General features: G+C 29.4%; 1 protein-coding gene and 1 long non-coding RNA gene across 6 annotated transcripts; both read left to right on the forward strand.

Moving 5' to 3' along the window:
* The first annotated feature begins 1,664 nt into the window (after positions 1-1,664).
* On the forward strand, positions 1,665-4,164 carry LOC145957111 (uncharacterized). The gene is made up of 2 exons (XR_014433529.1): positions 1,665-3,581; positions 3,945-4,164. It is a non-coding gene; the product is annotated as an uncharacterized LOC145957111 (long non-coding RNA).
* Positions 4,165-7,521: 3,357 nt separating this feature from the next.
* On the forward strand, positions 7,522-15,890 carry LOC109809232 (uncharacterized). 5 transcript variants are annotated; one of them, XR_014433535.1, is made up of 9 exons: positions 7,522-7,987; positions 8,660-8,789; positions 9,896-9,939; positions 10,318-10,392; positions 10,512-10,592; positions 12,732-12,840; positions 13,418-13,509; positions 13,622-13,679; positions 15,073-15,890. XR_014433535.1 is itself a non-coding variant. In XM_083073330.1 (8 exons), exons 1-8 carry the CDS (start codon positions 7,571-7,573, stop codon positions 13,622-13,624), a joined length of 951 nt encoding a protein of 316 aa, XP_082929456.1. In that variant the 5' UTR covers positions 7,522-7,570; the 3' UTR covers positions 13,625-13,680. The 5 variants fall into 5 exon arrangements, 1 of the variants encoding a protein (XP_082929456.1); XR_014433536.1 differs by lacking the exon at positions 15,073-15,890 and adding an exon at positions 14,169-14,471; XR_014433537.1 differs by lacking the exon at positions 15,073-15,890 and adding an exon at positions 14,209-14,471 and having other exon boundaries at positions 8,663-8,789.
* Positions 15,891-17,298: the final 1,408 nt, after the last annotated feature.

The following is a 17,298-nucleotide window of genomic DNA, read 5'->3' on the forward strand; positions in this document are numbered from 1 at the left end:
CTCTAGAATTCCTTCTCTCTAAACTTTTCTTCTCTCTAGTTATGAATTTTCAAAATCCTTAGGTCCCTATTTATAGAAATTTTGAAGTTACTATGCACTATGCACTATTCATTAAAATAATATTATAAGTTACTATGCACTATTCACTATTCATTATTATATTCAAATTAATTATAATTTTGAAACTTCAAACGTCCGCAGCCCCTGAAAACGCAGCCTTTCACTATGCATACATAGTAAAACACTATTCATTAAAATAATAATATAATTACTAAGCTTACGTTTTTTCAAAATTACTATTCATATGAATAGTAAAATACTATTCATAAATACGTATACATAAATAGTAAAATACGTATACATGAATAGTAAAATACGGGAATAAAATACTTATTCACATAATAAATAACTCTTTTCATTTGAATAAAATTTTGGGATATTACAACATTTACTAATTGTTAAATTTTAATATTTACTTATATTTAAATGATATCATTTAGTAACATGACATTTAAAAATTAAAAATTAAAAAATATGTAAATAATATTTTTATTAATAAAATAAATATTAATCATTCATAGAAAAATATAAAAAATTTATATATTATTTTTTAATTTTTATTCACATATATCACATCGTTAAATATCACGTTACTTAAGTACAGACAAATTATAAAATAATATTAAAATTTAACGATCAACAAAAATTAAATTAGAAATAAATCAAAAATTTCATGATTTTAAAAATAAGAGATTAAATATTTATATTTCAAAATAAATTTAAAATAAAAAAAATAGATAAATTAATAATATAATTTATCCTAAATATTTCACAGTTATTTTATTATATAGCTTAATAAAATATTTTTCATTAATTTCAATTTCTTCAAAATATATCATAATATCGCAGATTTATATCTAATTATAACTTTATGTTATACTTATTTTATAGTTTAAGTTGTTATTATTTAATTATTGCATGAAATAAATTCCAATAAAAATTAATTGATTAGTTATTGTAATATATTATTTTAATTAACTAACTTAAATTATTTAAATGAATATTATCCGTTTACATTATTTCTTATTTTACCCCAAAAAGGTTAAATTTATGATGTCGTCAATTTTTTTCTTTAATCATATAATTTATTTTAATAAAATTGCAATATTTTGAATTTAATTTTTTAAATTAGAATATTTTTAATTTTATTAAAATATTTTTTTTATTAATTTAGAATATAAAATTTATTTCATTAAATTCACTTACATAAAAAATATAAAACTCAAGCATTATACAGTAAAAATTGTATAAAAATGAATTAAATGTTCCATTAAAAAACTTTAAAAATTAATATCATATTATTTTATGGTATCTAGTTAGACTCATTTTTACATGAGTTATTTCATATATTTTTGCCTTTTTTAATTTTTTTTATTTAATAAATAACTATATAACTCTATTTCAGGAGATCGATTTTTATAAAGATAAATTAACACTTTTAACAATTATTGATTTACATTTTATTGTTGGTTCCGACATGAGTTAAATTTAGGGCCTAGCAAAATTAACTAAACTAAATTAAAATTATTAAATAACTAAATTATTTTAAACTAAAAAATTAAAACTATTTAAAATAAAATTGAATTAAATTATTTTTTAATTCAATTTTTAAAAAATTGAATTTATTTAATTTACAGTTTGGTTAACTAAGTAATTATAAATTAAAAAAATAAAAGGAGGCACATCACGACGGGTTGGCTCTTTACGCTAGGAATCCCTAACTCACACTCACACAAGTCACACCAGCCACCGCCCACCGCAAGGTAAATGCGAAAATGCAATCTTCCTTCACATATTTCTGTTAATTATCTCTAGTTACTGAACTCTAGTGTTATTTTTTGGATACCTTGATTGATATTTTTTGTGCTCGTGGAAGAAATAATTTTTGTGATGGTGGAAATAGAACAAGGAAGGAAGAAACAGAAGTCTTATATCATTAAGCATGCTAAGAAATTGAATGTGTCTTTGCTGATGTTTGGAATCTTGTTTATGAGATGCATGATAGAGGTCAACCTGCCGATATAATTATCTACAGTTCCTTATTGGATGCTTTATGCAAAAATGGTCATCTAGACAGAGCAATTGCATTATTCAAGAAAATGATTAGTTGGAGAATTCAGCCAGATAAGTACACATACACAATACTTATTGATGGACTGTGCAAAGGTGGAAGACTTGAGAAAGCGCAAGAAGTTTTTCGGTATCTTTTGACTAAAGGCCATCATCTCAATGTCTATACATATAATGCTATGATCAATGTACTTTGTAAAGTGGAGTTGTTTGATGAAGCACTGTCAATAATGGAAGACAATGATTGCATGCCTGATGCTATCACTTTTGAAATAATTATTTCTACTCTATTTGAAAAAGACGAGAATGATAAGGCAGAGGAACTTCTCCGAGAAATGATTGCTAGAGGGTTATTGTAAGTGTTAAATCAGGTGAGATTCTTTCCAATTCTTAACAAATAACTAGCTCATTTTCAACAACAAATAGTTTCATTTTTTTTTCCATTTATGTAAACTTTCCTAACCTACTCTTATTTGCTTATATATACAAACACGTAAATATGACTCAACTTCTCTAGTCTATTTATGGACTTTATTTTTGTGTATAAATTCCAATTTTTACTAATTTGCACTGCATGTGGGTTTTGAGTGAAAACTTACAGTCATTTTATTTTTTTCTCTTATTTTATTAGGATACTTTTCTATCATTCTGTACGTGTTTAAGACTTGGCTCAACAAAAACGGTTAAAGCTATGCAATGGACCACATCAATTTTTTTTGTCTCATTGTATCACTGATAGGAAGAAAACTATATGATGTATTGTTTTGACATTATCTTATAGAACTACCACGAGATTCCTTGCAAGATATTTAATTTGTCCTTGTTAGGAGTAACAATATTATTTTGTCCTTTTGTTAGGAGTAACAATATGGGGTAATTAATTTATATTTGTTTATTTTAAGGGAAAGTGGGAATCTAAGGTGCAGCTGTGATAAGGCAAAATCTATGGTAGATGTAGACTGGCTAATTAACAAATATCACAAGTTTAGTGTTTGTAATTGTTAATAAATGCCCGTTGGAGCCTAACATTCAGGATTTGATGGTTAAACATTGCAAATATTCAATGACTAATACATGTTTTTGTCTTACAATGAAAGTCATTTGTATTGAGTTTCAACAAGTTTTCAGTTTTGCGAGGAATTATGTAGTTCAATTATCATGTGGCGTATCCTGTAAATTTGTGCTTTAAGCTACCTGGTTTTCGAAAATAGGAGGAAGAGACTATGATTGAACTACTTGTTGTTTACAGATAAACATGTTTCCTCCTAAATAAGTTTACAGACAGTAATTTTGTTTCATTAGTCTGAATTATATTAGAGTTTAGAACCAAGCCTCTCAACCTGAATTTCATTCACCACTAGAATGTCAAGTAACATATTAAGGAGGGAGTGGCATGTCCTTTTTAGACTTCAAGCAACTTGAACATCACCTGTCTTTGGCACAATCAGAAGGTCCTGACATGCCATTCTTAATAATATAAATATTTATTCCTAAATGATTTTTAGATGCTAGCTAGCTAACTGCATTATGGTCTGTGCATGCATTTCAAATGTTATTCCATTATTTGTGGGTGTAATATTTTTTGGTAAATAATGGTGTACAGGAGTATAAAAATGATCTGTACTACTAGACGGTAGGTATGCAATCAACTGCTATATTATTTTATTTTGTTTTGGTTACAAACTGTGCTGCAGTTTTTCATTCTACCTCTCTAGGTGATTTCATTATCTTTTTGCTCTTTATTTTATTTTAATTTATTTTTGATTTGGTGGTTCTTGAGTTGAATGAACTAAGCATATTCTTTTCTCTGATAGATCCTCTCAAGCATGTACGAAGAAAGAAAGTGCTGAAATTCTCATGTGCAAGTTTCTACCACATTCACCGCCAACAGAACTGAAAATAGGACCGGTTTCTTCCTGTAGCATTTGTTGCATAGTTTGCTTCGTCTTCCTCTTTTTTAATTAAAGTCAAAGGTTTGTAGTTAATTATGCTTTAAAAAGATGAAAAAAGAAGACAGATTGTAATATCCCTATTGGATGCGTTAATTAGCTTTTACTTGTCCAAATGTACAATCTATGGTTATAAAACAGGTGGGCTAATATGATACCATGAAACCACTTTGTAGCATTAAGCAGCTTGTGAATTCTTAATTGTTCTATATAGTGGTTACTGTTGTATTTTTTTTTTTTGAGTGATATTTCAAAAGGATTAATATGTTTATTTAATTAGAAAAATTTTGTTTAATTAATTTTGTTTTATTAAATAAATATTTTAATTATATTTATTTTGTTGACTTGGTCTTTTAGATTAAGTCTTATCTTATATTTTGACTTAGTCTTCAAGAGATAATTACATTTTTATCTTATAACTTCGTAAAAGGTGTTTTTGAGAAAAAATTTCTCTTCATTATAAATATAATATATAGAAGGTTTTGAGAACATCTCTTCATATATCTTTTTTTATTATATTACGAGTCTTATTAGTTATTCTCACTTGAAAATTTGTTAATTCTGTTGCCTTAATTATTAATTGGGAAGGACCAGTTATATCCTTGAGGACTTGCGCATCACACGGATAAGTCCTTAACGACAATGCTATCACATGTCTCGGGTTACTCTTAATTTTGTGATTGTATAATTTTCATATGAGAAAGAGGACTCTTGTTTGTGATTGATCATGAAGATGGACAATAATTTACAACAATCTTAAGAACTTATTTGTTGTCCATAAAATTTGAGTTTTACGGTGGATAGTATGACACAATGAAACTAACCTCCTTGCAAAACCCTAGAACATAAACCATGGAGAAACGTAGAATCAATGCTCTTAAACACGTTATTAGGGAGGCTCCATGGGCACACACCATAAATGGGGACAACTTCACCCGTGAGTCTAGAGGATTTTTTTATAGTGATAAAGTTTTATTTATTTTTTTGCTTCATAAAAAATGTGGAAGTTTTAGGCTTTTTAAATAAAGTGAATAGTAAGTTTAGATTTGTTTTTGATACATGACTTTTTAGACTAAACTAGACTTGCAATTTTTGTGAACCTTATAAGTTGAGATGTGATATATATAACCAATGCTAGTTTAAAATTTGATGTCATATTATGATATGTATCTTACCATGATTTAAGAATTTTGGTGTATATTAGGGGTGGGCAAAATGAACTGAACTGAACTTATAAAAACTATACAGAACTTAAAAATAGTTCTTATTATGAACTGAACTAAACTAAATATTAGTTCAGACTAACTGAACTGAACTATTTTTTTGTGTCATTGAACTAAACTGAACTATACTATAAAAACTTGAACTGAACTGCAGTTTAAACTGCACTGAACTGTTATGATATTTTGAATTGAACAATTTTGACTCATTGATCTATCAAAATAAGACACATTTGCCAATATTACTTTATTTTCCATTTTATTTAAATTTTTCAAAAAATATATATATAATTAAGTCAAACAAACTCATTGAATTTTAAGCCTAAAAATAAGTAGTCCAACATAGTTCAATTGATCCGTTAGATTCGACAAAATTGATACAATTTTTTTTGGATCACTTTTTTTTTTTTTTTTTTTTTATTTAAGTTTTGGTTATTAGACTATCGAGTTAATCCATTAAGACATAACATGTTAGACACATTTAATTTTTATCCTTTTATAAAAATAGTTCAATTTTTATAATTCAGTTCAATTTTATAGTTCAATACAGTTAACTATCCAACAGTTCAGTTCAGTTTTTTTTTTTAAACAGTTCAGTTCAGTTTTTTTACAAATAGTTCAGTTTTTTATAGTACAGTACAGTTTAGTTCACCACCAGTTCAGTTCAGTTTAGTTTTTTTTGCCCACCCCTAGTGTATATGTTGCTAGTGACAATGATTCTTGGAAAAGAACAAGAGATCAAGACCTTTCTATAAGTTTGTTATAAGATATGGGACAAAAGGAAGATTCGATAAAATTATTTATAAGTTGTGTATAACATAATGATTGAATTTATTGATCATATGAAGTCAATAATGGATTCGGTCGATCTTATGACTTAAATCCTTACGGAAGATATTGTTATATTAAACATCGAGAGGAATGAGACTATTAAGCCACTTGAAAGCAAACAAGTGATGGTAATTCAACTTTTGCGATTGGAGATCCCATAAATAAGGTTCATATGAGTAAAAAAAAGTCCCTTGTTAGTTTTGCTAGCACCAAATTGATTTTAATCAATTTTAATATATTTTTTTGTCTCTTCCTATGATGTGAGAAAGTGTTAGAACTGCATTAATGTGAGGATAAGTTTTATTGTTAAGCTTTATGAGGTTATGGGAAAACTTGACAACTTATAAAACTTTTAATGATTTTCATATCCCTTATGGGTGGTGTATGATTTGCGGCATACACCTAATGAAATCACCTATATAAGTATTAGGTGGGGCTGCTTGTATGAGATTTTGATGAGATCTCTAGAGCAGTCATGAATATCGAGCATGTGCATGGCCTATTAGCGCACAACAACGATAACAACAAGAATTGTGGGATGCAATGTAATTGGTAGACCTCTAACATGCGTCAAGTGTCTTTAGTTCATATAGCTTGCTATAACAATTATATGGTGTGTTAAGTTTTATCGATCTAGGTTTGGTTCATATAGCTTGTTACACCAGGTCCAACACGTTACATCCAAGAGAATGAAAACTCATGAAATTTTTTTATTTTCTTAAAAAATTTTCTTTAACCTTTTTGAAATATGTGGGGATTGTTTTATTTTTTTAGTGATATTTCAAAAAGATTAACATGTTTATTTAATTAGAAAAAATAAAATAAATTTTATTTTATTAAATAAATATTTTAATTAAATTCAATTTTTTTGACTTGGTCTTTTAGATTAAGTCTTATCTTATATTTTGACTTGGTCTTCAAGAGATAATTACATTTTTTATCCTAAGACTTCGTAAAAAGGTGTTTTTGAGAAACAATTTCTCTTCATTATAAAAATAACATACAAAAGGCTTTGAGAGTATCTTCTCACACATCTTTTCTTGATTATATTATGAGTATCATAGATTATTCTCACTTGAAAATTTGTTAGTTCTGATACCTCAATTATTAATTGGAAAAGATTTGTTATATCCTTGGGAGACTTGCGCATCTCCCAGATAAGTCCTTAAGGACAAAACTATCACACGTCTCAGGTTATTGTTAATTCTGTGATTGTATAATTTTTATATGAGAAATAAGACTCATCATGACCAATCGTAAAGATGGACAGCATTGTATAATTAGTACAAAAAAATCAAGTAATTATTGGCGGTTTTTATAAATAGTCAAAAAATGTTATAATTTTAGGGGCAATGTTTACCAATTTAATTGAAATATTTTTTTAAAAAAAATTTAGACTTAATTCAAAATAATGTCTTTGCTTCAACTCACGGATCAGATATGTTCCCTCACCAACACCGCCAACTTCCTCCTCAACCGCACTTCCTCCTCTACCATCCGCAAAACGCAGCTTCTTGGCGTCGTTTTCGAGGACCTGATTCGCGTTTCCAATTCCAACTCCGTTTTGTTCCCTTACTTTCTCATCCTCTGCGCCTCGAGAAAATGTACATCGTTCTCCACAAGATCAAAACGCTAATTGAAGATTGCTCCAATGGAAGAAACAAGTTCAATCTGGTCGTGCAAATCGAAACCGTCGTTGACACCTTCCACAGGCTCACCGGAGAACTTTCCACGCTCCTCGATGTTTTCCCTCTCCAAGAACTCCACCTAAACGGCAACGTTCAGGAACTCGTTATCCTCTTGCGAAAACAGTGCTCTGAATCCATACCGTTTGTCGGAGCCGAACAGATTTCTTGTGTAAGTTGTTTCTTTCTGTATAAATACGAAGATCTATGTTGCCAGTGTTATAAGATTTGACTTTCTTTTCTTTTATTGTATTTTCATTTTATGATCAGGTTGGTGTTGATAACATGTGCATAATTGTAGATGTTGTGAAACGGCAACCCTTATGATGTATTCGGATGAGGAATTTTAAATTCAAAGAAATTTTAAATTCTTGGTATTTGAATTTCTTTGATTTCAATTTCTATCATTATTAAAATATTTTGTTTGGATAAGTCAATTCAAATTTTTTAAATTTTAAATTATTGGGTTGGATATGATAATTTGATTCCACCATGGTAAAATTGATTTTAAAAGTATATTTATATATTAAAATTTTTAAATTAAATTGATTCCACCATGCTTGAATTTCAAATTTCTTATAAATTCTCCATCCAAACAAGGTATTTCACCTCAAAGAATTTGAAATTCTTTAAATAAATGAATTACTCTATTTAAATTCTCTATCCAAACATACTATTAGGTTTACCAATTGAAGAAAAAATATGCAATGCAATGGGTGAAGTTGGACCTTCAATAACACTGGCCAGCTTATCAGAAATTCTAGCATTTGTTGTAGGATCATTTGTTTCTATGCCAGCATGCCGTGTATTTAATGCTTATCAGAAATTTAATGAGTTTGAACAGCAGATGGAGATGGTTAGGAGGATTAGGCACGACAATGTGACTGCACTAAGAGCATATTACTATTCAAAGGAGGAGAAACTTATGGTGTATGATTACTACGAACAGGACAGTGTCTCTTTAATGTTGCATAGTATGTTATATTGATAACCTTTTCTCCCTTATATTATTTTCAGCTCATTTAATTCATTATCACATACCTATACAACTATACAATTAAAATTGGTTTTCTCACTTTTCTGTAATGGTCAAGTATAAGTATTCTTTTAAGAATACTAAGGCAAAAGTAGTGGTACTTCCTTTCATTTCTTTTTTCTTCCTTAAATGCATAGTAATATGGGTCTATTTAGACAAAACATCTCCAAAAATATTTTTAAGAGAAAAAAAAATGAGAAAAAAATGAAATGAACTTCTTCATAAGGTAAAATTAGTTTATATATATGTGTATTATAATTTGTAAAAACTCTCTTTTATTTATTTTTCCAAAATTTTATTTTTAACTGTGCATAATTTAGTTTATGTTTATGAAGAAGCTCATTTTCATTTTTTTTATTTGTCTCTCCTAGAAGAAACAGACACTATGTCATTAAATCAAAATTTGTCACTGATTGTAATAACACCAAAAATTGTGACTCCCTAAGTCTTGGAAGGGGTTCCATGCAGATATTAGTTTAGGTGAAAAGATGATTAAAGAAGTTACAAAATGAATGTTTTTTCCCCAAATCCATAGAAACGTAATTTCCTTCCCTTCTTAATTAGCAAGAACAGGATTTTGGCTTAAATATTCATTTGTTGCAACAAGTCACGAGACTTAAATACGTAACAAAGTTAATTTGTTAAATTTTGGCATTAAATACACGGCATGCTTATCAGAAAGTGATTTTACAATTTCTTGGATTTTCTTTTCTATAGCTTTGGCGGTTCTACTGGACTTCCTTCTACAGATTACTGCCTTTGTAGCTTTGGTTACATTAGACTTTAATGCTTCAACATGAAAGGACTCTCATGCAATGAAATATCAAACATGTTAAGGATATAATTCACTCTTAAGTATCCACCTTGTAAGTTGTAAATTAAAATTTTACTTTTAAATTGATGCTCAATAATTGTTTATATATTTAACATTTCCATTAAAGAATAATCATGAACTATTTTCAGCTTCTGTTGGTATTTTGTATTTTAAACTTTTTTCTCTCCTTGTTTATATATGGTTCTAATCATATCCTAATCAAAGTGTAGGCAATAGGCAGGAAAGAGATGGATTGCTGACACAATATATGAAGGTAAAGTCATATTTAGTTCACGGGTTGATCGAGTATAAACTAAAAAATAAATTTTATTGTAGTACCTATGTTCTATGAATTCAATTTTATTGTTTTCTTATTATATTTGGTGAGCATAGGCACAAAATTTTGAAGATAATTGTACTTTGTTTGAGATTAGTTAAATAAATAGGGGAGAATGAGGACAGAATGGGCATTCAGTGAGTTGGAAAATTTGCAAGTAAAAGAGAAATCCTCTGTGAAAGGGAAACTGTTGGAGAACTACTTTTCCTTGTTGTGTTTAGTTTGAATAAATTGGTAAAGTTGTAGCTGAATTGGTGATGTTTCTATGTTTATTTATTTCACGATGACTAAATTCATAATCATGTGTTCATGTAGGTTAGGGTAAAAAATCTTAAACTTGTTGGTAGTGATGGCTGGAACCTAATGCGAGAAGGTGAAGCAGAGAAGCAGGTCTTGCATTTTGATTCCTAACTGGTTACTTTTATTTCTCTGTTCATGGTTTGCAGCTTTGATTCATCCATTGTTTTATCTATGCATACATCCTAACTTACAATCTTAAAATTGTGTAGAAACAATATGCTGCTTTGGTGTGGATTTCTCGACCTCTAAAGGATGAAGATTTTCAATGTGTTTCTTCTCTCAAGGGTTTGGTGAGCTTTTATGTTGTGTATTTCTTGTTATCAAACTTGTATTTTGTAAAAGAAGTTTAACATACAAAAGCATCACTTGTGTTGTTTTTGATCTTTTTTGCAAGTCTTCATAATTCGATTTAGGCTGAGTAGTGCTCAAAATTGTGTGTCTACTTTTGTAATGCATGCTGATTTTAATTCTGTCATTAAAGCCTGTGATTTATCCATGTCTGTTATGACATGGCCCAAAAGAAATAGTAAGAACAAAGAGAGAAAAGAGAAAACAATTCATCTCTGCCAAGGGAATGGATCCCTTCAACCAAGAAATCAGTTATTACAAATGAGTATCAAAATCTGACCCTATACAGTATCTGAGTTTCCCTATATTTATATTTATCCCTAGGTGCAAGACAAATTCCCTTCAATTACTAATTGTCTAACTCCCTTCCTTTTCCTTCTAGTGTACACACACATTAAATATATGCATGCCATGAATCCATTTCTGTGTAGTGCTTATATAATTATATTGATCTGCTATTGCATCATGTTTTGATGTAAATACTGCTACAATTGATTAAAAATAGGTCTTATTGTTCTTACTAGTCAATTTGGTTAATGTTGTGATTGTTGTCCAATCAATCACATACATTAGTAACAAATTTATTTTCATCTAAAAACCTGATGGAAATAATAGATCCCAAGTTTCAACTTCAAGATAAGATTGAGGAAATGAAGCATGATAATTGATTTCATATTCTTGACTTCTTTGAAATTTTTTTATAGCTTGAGCAAGGTTCTTTAATGGGAATCAACACCTACCACATAGAACCACCTAAATGTATGTGAAGCTTTGGTGGGTTAAGTAGAGTTTTTTAAGCAAGTAACCATCAAATACAGTTCTCAGCTTTTGGAAATCAAGTACAGTGTAGATGGAATCGATAACATCAAATATAAATGCTAGACTTATAGCTAAATGTTGTCTTGATTTTTTTTATAATGTTAAAAGTTATTAATTTAATGTATCTTTATGTAATTATATTTGAACAAGAAACATACAAAACACATAAATATTATTATAATTATAAGTAGAATTTACTAAAATAAGTGATCCTACACTACAAAAATGGTATTGATTAGTGACAAAATATCAAAATATTTCGTGATTCGGTTTTAGTTCCCTTTAATCCGTTTTTAGTCCCTACATTTTAACATAAAACCACATCACTTTTGGTAAGTGTAGCAACTAAAAATCTATTAATTTTTTTATAAGAACTAATAGCAAATTTTTGAGATATTTGGAAGAACCAAAAACATTTTATCGCCTTAATTTTTTTTTTTTTTTCTGGTAATCATATACAATTTGCTAGTGTGCAGTGCTATGCAATTCTATTGCCATATTCAGCATTCGAGCTTAATTGAATTTACTTTAGCTTGGTCATCACTCTGCTTGTTTCAATTAGCTTAGTCATCACTATGCTTGTTTCAATTTGAAATAGTTTCTGAAACCAAAACCCAAAAAGTGAATGCAAAAGTTCTGTATTCTCGTTTTTGGACAAATGTTCCTTGTAGGCATTTTATAAGAACTCGGTAAAAAGAGCTTTTGAAAAAACTGACAGTTGGCTTTCCAATCATTAACATAGTCGCAACAAATGCAAAGGATGAGTGAGATACAATGACATTTAGTTATTGTTTATTTGCTTTGTACATGAAAAATATTTCAGATTCATCAATGAAATTTCCAGCATTTTTATTTTACAAAAATTTGACTTTGAATATTATGTAAGGCTCAGCAGCACATATTTTTCACTGGCTCTTGTTTTCAATTCCTGAAGTAAGACTTGAGTAACTTCTCTGGTAGATCTCCATATTTTGTCATCATTTCATCATACATTCATATGTCCCTATATTATGGTCCATCAAGTCCCATGTTGTGCCACTCAATGCTTTCCATCAAATTACTTGCTACTAAAACCTTGTCACTGCAAAATCTTGACTTTTACATATGAAATTACATAGTCTATCATTTAAGAATTACCAATGAAGTAGAATTTTTATTCCCTTGTATTGCCTAATATCTTTATATTCTAAGCATGTTATGTTATTGACATTATTTCTTACATATTTTGACTTAATATTTTTGTGCTATTTGACATGCTAAAGGTTATAGCTGCAACAGTAGCAAGTGATCCAGAGAAATACAGTGAAGCGTTTCTTGGGAAGCGAAACGCAGAGTATTGTAATTGGATTCTTGACTCGGAGAAGTGGGGAGGTTAGTTGGCTTATGTTTTCCTAATCAATTTTTTTTTTTAAATATAAAAAGAATAATGGAGATATTGGCCATTTTTACTCTGCAATTTTGAACTGCTACTTTTGGTGGCCAATGTATGAATGTAAAACCTCAAGTGTGGAGAATTCATTTTTATTTGGAACTTGGAAGGTAATGAAACTTGCCCTAAGTGAGGTTGATTTAACATCTATAGTTTTGACTTCTTTGGCTTTTAAGAAACTTTGCTAACATAAATATATTACGAAGTATATAAGAGTAAAATAGATTATTTTCCTGAAACATTAAGAGGCATAAAAATTTAATTAAATTTTGGAAGAAAAAAAATAAAAATCTTGATGACTATACAATCTTCTGCAACAATTGGAAATTGTTTAAATTTCTGTTTTGTTTCTAAAAGTTGGCTCTTGATTTAAATTTTGTGAGTATGGATTCTGTAGTTGTTGAGTTTAACATGAGTTTCAAAGGGTATCTAAAACTCTCGTAACAGCAAATTTAACAATAAACCAATGTTATTTTGTTACTTTGATGTGCTAATTAATCTCTATGTTCCTTTGTGAAGGTGCAATTGAACTTTCGATATTAGCAGATTATTATGGACGTGAAATTGCAGCATATGATATCCAGACAACCCGATGTGATTTGTATGGTCAGGTAAGCCACTTGCATGCATTCTATATGGCATATTATATGCTTCCTAGTTTTGCAATCTCTTATGACTGAACTTTTCTATTCTCATTTTGGGTGAATACTTTTGACCGGGAAGTAACTATTCTGAAAGAGTGATGTTGATTTACGATGGTCTCCACTATGATGCATTAGTGGTGAGTAATTTTATATACTACAAATTATTAATCTTCAATTCCTTCTTTTTCATGCATTGTTTTAATAATGTTTTTTATTTTCAAAAAATAATATTTAACTATAAATAAATAAAAAAATTATGTTATGTGGTTTGACCGAAAATGTGAGAAAACTAAAAAAACGGTTTGCGGCATATATTTTGTAAATGCTGGACGTCAGAAAATTCAATTACTTTGTGGCGGTTTAAGCCACTACAAAAACACATTTTAATGTATACAATTTCTGACGGTTTTAAACCGCCACAAAATTGCATTTTTTTTAATTTCCTCACATATTTTGATATACAATTATGATGAAACGGCAAAACACAAATGATCAGGATCTTTCCCTTTAATCTCTTTCAATTGCAGAATCTTAGCACAATTGTTCATTCTTTATTCTTTATGTTTGTGTATGTATGTTAAAATTACTTTTCCAAGTTAATTATTTTGTGTTTCTTTGTTTCAAAGTCTGTGAAGGGCAAAACTCATTATTGCTTTTATTGCTCAGCAAAATTGATCACAAGTTAAGGAAGAACACAAAGTTCAGAACCTTTTGCCATAGTGTGTACAAGGTGATGATCCATGAGAGGATCAGTATAGTTACACCAGGACCCCTGTAGAAGAGGGCATTGGGGTTCTTAAATCATCAAAGACTTAACAAATGTTGCTTCCATTTGCTAGCTTAGAGGAGCTTTGCTACTAAATAAAAACTTGGTTTAATCAAATTTTTTTTACCTCTATAATATCATAAACTTTACTTTTAGTTAAAAATGTTCAATTTAGTCTTTATGCATGTCATATTTGTTCTTTTTTAATCTTTGTCTTCTATTTGTATAGGGTATAAAATTTATGAAACTATAAAAAGAAGGTACACTAAAATAAATTATTTTTAATTATAAAAACTAAAAACTAAAAACTAAAGTTCATGTAACTATATAAGATAAAAGGATAACTAAAGCTAAAAATTTCTACTAAAATTGGTAAACATAACTGATTTTGGTCTTATTCTTTAATATCAGAACAAATTACACTCACATTCCATGTAATTTATTTAAATTGTACACAATACCCTACCTCTTTAATCCATGCAGTTTATTTAAATTGCACACAATACCCTGCCTCTTTAATCCTTATGGCAATTCTCCTAAATTATTTGAAAGACATTAAGCTGTTATACCTCTCTTTCCTAAGAAACACATTATACCTAGTTTCTTGTATAGTGCACTATGCTAGTATGATCTGTTTATATTATTATTTGAAAATAAAAGATATTTTAGAATTTAGAATGCAGTATGCAATATGCAATATTTTTCTTGCTTATAACACAATGGCATTAAAGTATGTTTAAAAATAACATTATTTTATCTTATAGGAAATAAGTTGAAGCTTCAATGCATTTTGGGTTTTAAATATACCGTCCAAGCTCTGACACAGCATAGGGAAGACCAAGAACACCAGCTCCAACCATGGTAGTAACATTGTGGAAAGCTGAGTACCACCATTTTCCATTCCTTTTTGACATAATTGGAAGCCACTCTTCAATTTTCCTATCCCTCTCTGATTTTTCCTATTTTATCAACAAACAACAAATTAAATGAGCCTCAACTTCAAGCTACATAATGGCATAAAATCACTTAAACAAGGGTCTATATGCTAAAAAGGAAATACAAGAAAGTGTGTAACCAATTCACAATAGAAAATCTTATGAGGCGCTACTAAGATGATTTGATCAAACATAACACATGTATACAATGTTTGGTTACCTTATAAATGCATTCTTCTCTAAGGAATGATTTTGCACTATCTTCACTTTGCCGCCCTGAAAGAGAAGTGAATGACATATAATCCAAGTCTCTAAGGAATGCAACTACAACATCTCCTCCAAGTCCAGACTTTAATGCATATCAATGTAGTAACTGGGAACTCATGAAGCTTGCTGAAGCAGACACTGACACCGCCTTCAGTGTTGTTGATATGGTTACTTCATCCGGCACAAGACCTTCATCAATCATCAAACCAAAAAATTCAACCACATCATCAACCGCATCACAATGAGATAGAGGTCATCAATGAGTTGAAACACTCCAAAGTTCTCTTGGGAACGCATTCAAATACGTCAACAGAACTCTCAATGTCCCTGCACTTTCCATTGAATGAAGAGTTTGTTTCTTTAATGCAAGTGTGAAATAATTTTCTCCATATAAAAACTGTAATGAAATATAGATAGAGAGAAATGCTAAAAAAAAAGGAAAGAAAAAATATATGCAAGAGGAATGAGGCATAAGAAATGAGAAAAAATCAAGTTAGTAGCTGGAACTAGAGCTATTTAATCAATATCAAAACTATATTCATCAAACATATAATTATATATTACCTTAACGCCAGCTTCAGTGCATAATCTCACAACATCCTTGACTCCAAGGCGACAAGGATCCTGAACATTTAGATTAATGTAGTTAGAGGAAGGAATACACTATAGATGATTGATTTGAAAGCATAAGGACAAAGTAAGCTCCAAAGCATTAAGTTGATATATCAATACCATTACCAGCTTCTAAATGTTTTTATAAGATTACTTTGAACATCAAAAATTGAAATCTTCGTTAAATGTGATACTGAAGTACATTTAGATCATCAGGGTTGTCATACTTGTGCATCCTACCAAAAATTGGATGGAGGAGTTGACCAGTAAATCATGAATTCATAATACAGATTACAGAAAAAGAAAATAGATACACCTAAAGAATATTTTGCACCAATATGCAAAATACCTTTAAAATCACAACATGCTTATAAACCATTATACAAAATAGGAATTTTGTACTTAGTATAATAATTGGTTATGTGGCTCATTGTATAATATCTTGGCAAAAAAGAAAGTAGAGTGTACTGTGTTTTTTATTGAGTGAGGATATTTCCCTCAGCTCTCCCGAGTCCCCTCCAACCATTGTCAAAAAAGAAAACCCACAAAGCAAGAGATACATCAGTTTTAGTCTTGCAGAAAGGTCTGGCATCATGGTTATAATCATAGATTTCAATAATGTTTACCATCATCTTTATGTCAGCAAGCCACTGTCAGTAAGAATATATCTAATTTTAGGGTACATTTGGCCTTAACTTTCTTTAGGCTTAAAAGTTGCATTAAGTTATTTAGTAGTTTTAGCTTAAAAGCTCCATTCCATTGTCTTACAAAAATTGACCTGCATTATTTATTCAGGATGGGAGGGAGAAAGAGGCTAGGGTATGCAGCTTTTATTAAAAGCTACATCAGTTAGGCTATTTTTTAAAGCTACTTTTCCCCATTTTCTTTTACAAAAATTAAACACCTTAATTTTTCAAGAGATTTTCTCCAAATGTCCTTGACTCAGCTTTTTCCTTTTAAGGGTAAGAAAGGATAAAAAAAAAAATTGGACCAAACACTACTTTAATTGTAGATTTCATTAGCAGCCAAGGTCACAACAGGCAAGCAACCACAACAATTTGGATTTCTCATCTCCATCAGTCTTCAGTTGTCATCTTCAGGGTTTGGTATGGTCCTTTAAAATGTTTGGCAGCTCATTCATCTGCATTTTTGGCTATAGTGGGTTTAGTAGGATTG

The sequence above is a fragment of the Cajanus cajan genome, chromosome 1 (genome assembly GCF_000230855.2).
Source record: "Cajanus cajan strain Asha chromosome 1, NIPB_CcT2T_4, whole genome shotgun sequence".
In the NCBI taxonomy this organism is placed as follows: domain Eukaryota; kingdom Viridiplantae; phylum Streptophyta; class Magnoliopsida; order Fabales; family Fabaceae; genus Cajanus; species Cajanus cajan.

Coding starts and splice junctions, on each gene's coding strand:
- LOC109809232 (XM_083073330.1), top strand. CDS start 7,571: ATGTTCCCTCACCAACACCGCCAACTTCCTCCTCAACCGCACTTCCTC. Junction 9,940..10,317: donor TGCTGACACAATATATGAAG/GTAAAGTCATAT, acceptor GTGTTCATGTAG/GTTAGGGTAAAAAATCTTAA. Junction 10,393..10,511: donor AAGGTGAAGCAGAGAAGCAG/GTCTTGCATTTT, acceptor AAAATTGTGTAG/AAACAATATGCTGCTTTGGT.